We start from the raw sequence: 2,464 nt of genomic DNA, 5'->3' as shown, positions 1-2,464 counted from the left end.
GGAAAATGTCTAATACAAATTGCAGAGTTTTTAAATCAATTTGAGCTTTTCTGTTAGAGTTGCAGCAGAAATGATCGAGAACTATAAAATTAATTCAATTTGTCGATCTTTATTTATAGAATTTTCATCTGGGTATTGGGTTTAATAGAAAGCATGTTTCGATATGGGAGAGGAACATGCAAAACAACTTTGGTTTTGATTTTTGAGTTATAAGAAGATGCTTCTCTTCTCTGTTGATGGTGAAGAGATGAGCGAGGAAGAAGCTTGGGAATTTGTTGATGGTGAGACGAGTTGCAGAGGGAGGACCTATGCTTGGATAACAGCATCAGGTATTTGAGTTGGTCTAACTTGATCTAGAATATCTTATTCTCTATTGTTTTCTTTCATAAATATAGTCCCCTTATCTTTTGGGTTGGATGATCTGCAAGTTTTTGTAGATGGGTTTTTGATTTTGTATGAACGAGTTCAGAAATTTGATGATTTTAGGAATTTTTGTTTTGTGGAATTTACTCTCATTTCTCGGCGAGGAAATTTGGTTTCTGGGTTTTCAAATCGACCTTTTTTGTTGACTTAATCAACTCGATCATTGATTTGTTATACATCATACCCTGGATTTGTTTTCGATCTGGGCTTGAAATGCAAAAATAAGAAGATTTGTTGAAATGAATGCATTATGTTGCTGCCTAGTGCCCTTAAAACAAATTGTGTGGATTGTAAGAAGGTAGAGGAAAAATAAGTCTAAATGTCAAATTTTTTTGATCTTTATGGTGAGAAAACGTGCAGATTATGATCGGCGATTTGTTCCTAGGTGGTTAAACTTTGGTTGGAATTAGATGTATATGTTGGTAGTGCTCTGGTGAATAAATATTTGAAATTCGTGTTAGTGGAGGAGGCACAGAAGGAGTTGCCTTCTACAGTAACCGGGGAAGGTGTTGTGACGAGTAGATTTTACAGTAACCGGGGTCTTGAAGTGGTTTAGATTACACAAACATGCTCCAATCAGAAATGTCAAGACACTGCGCGCTAAAATATACAGCCATTGAAGTTCAATGTGCCTGGAAAAGAGTATGGTTTTCCAGATCAAACAGAAGCACAAAACCAAAATTATTCTAGCTTATTTCCAACTCCTGTAATTTGGCAACAACTCCAGCTTCAGTGAGCAGAGGGACCAGTTTTCCTTCCTTGTGCAGATCCCAGGTTGCTGCACAACAGTTTCAAATTAGAATCATCAAGACGACAAGACTTCCGTATGTGGTAGAACATTACTAAAAGTCGAACTTACTGTCACAATCACCAATGTGGTTTCCGCCAACGAAAACATTGGGCAGAGTATGCTGTCCAGTCCACTCAGCAAGCGCCGATTGTATCTCACTACCATCACCTTCATAATGCCACAACAAAAACCACCATTAATCACTATTTGATTTCCTAAATCAATAATCCTATGCTTAATGTCAAGTCTAATTTATCACTGATCATCTATAATCCATCTTCGAACTTCACAAAACTCAACACAAAGGATCATCGAGTTTCATGCCGCAAGTAAACTAACCGAAACCAAAACCAAGTCCAGTTACATCACCTTAATTTGAAGCGTATATAGACAATGCATCACAAACTCAAAAACATTAATGAAGATTTTCACCAACTATACATATATAGATAGATATATGTACAGATATACGGTATACATATATGTAAGAAAATTGTTATGAGTATACGAATTTGAAAGGAGAAGAGTGGGTACTGACTCTCTTGGTCCAATTCAATGGCCTTGTACTGGGCTCCCAATTTTAGAACGAAGAGCTGCTTCACGCACACGCAGTAGGGACAAAGCTTGTTGCTGCAAAACAAAATCTCATCGTCAAATTTCCAAATTGGTTCAGAACGATCGACAATTCTATATATACAGACACACAGAAGAAGATGAAGAGGTAGAGAGAACCTGAAGATGACTACCGGATTGGACGAGACGAGCTCCTTCACCTTGCCCAACGCCATTTCGAAAACGACGACGCTTTCGATTTCGAAACCCTAAATCCCCAAATCGCTCCCGATTCTGTGAGATCTCTGTCGGGTGTGTTTAGGAACTAGGAAGAAGAAGATGGATCAATCCAAGTTTTAAGCCCACCTGAGGCGAAACGACGTCGTACGCTCATTCATTTATTCTTACGCCATCCTAATTCGAAACGGCACCGTTCGTAGTTATGAGGAATGAGTTCGAACGTTACCTGTCATCGGTATGAAAATATTTATGTCACTGAAGATGTTATGAGGCTTTATATAATCAATATTTCCAGTTCCAAGGTTATTTATTTCCTTTTCTAATTTGTTAAGCGACTAGACAAAATACATATTGAAATACCATTTGTTCATGCAGCCATATAAGCACGATGAGGTAGTTTGATCGTCACCTCAAGAACTTAAACTAGCGTTTTGGTTGTGGTCTTCCGGCCACAGCCCA

General features: G+C 38.1%; 1 protein-coding gene across 1 annotated transcript; it reads right to left on the bottom strand.

Moving 5' to 3' along the window:
- Positions 1 to 963: 963 nt before the first annotated feature.
- On the bottom strand, positions 964 to 2,105 carry LOC133733033 (glutaredoxin-like). Its single transcript, XM_062160638.1, has 4 exons — positions 1,946 to 2,105; positions 1,752 to 1,843; positions 1,283 to 1,381; positions 964 to 1,201 (listed from the first exon to the last, which is right to left on the bottom strand). The coding sequence occupies exons 1-4, from the start codon at positions 1,999 to 2,001 to the stop codon at positions 1,110 to 1,112; spliced, it is 339 nt and encodes a 112-aa protein (XP_062016622.1). The 5' UTR covers positions 2,002 to 2,105; the 3' UTR covers positions 964 to 1,109.
- Between the last annotated feature and the right edge of the window lie 359 nt (positions 2,106 to 2,464).

The sequence above is a fragment of the Rosa rugosa genome, chromosome 2 (assembly GCF_958449725.1).
Source record: "Rosa rugosa chromosome 2, drRosRugo1.1, whole genome shotgun sequence".
NCBI lineage: Eukaryota > Viridiplantae > Streptophyta > Magnoliopsida > Rosales > Rosaceae > Rosa > Rosa rugosa.
The sequence above is the reverse complement of the archived record's forward strand: the minus strand, read 5'-3'. Positions and strand labels throughout refer to the sequence as shown.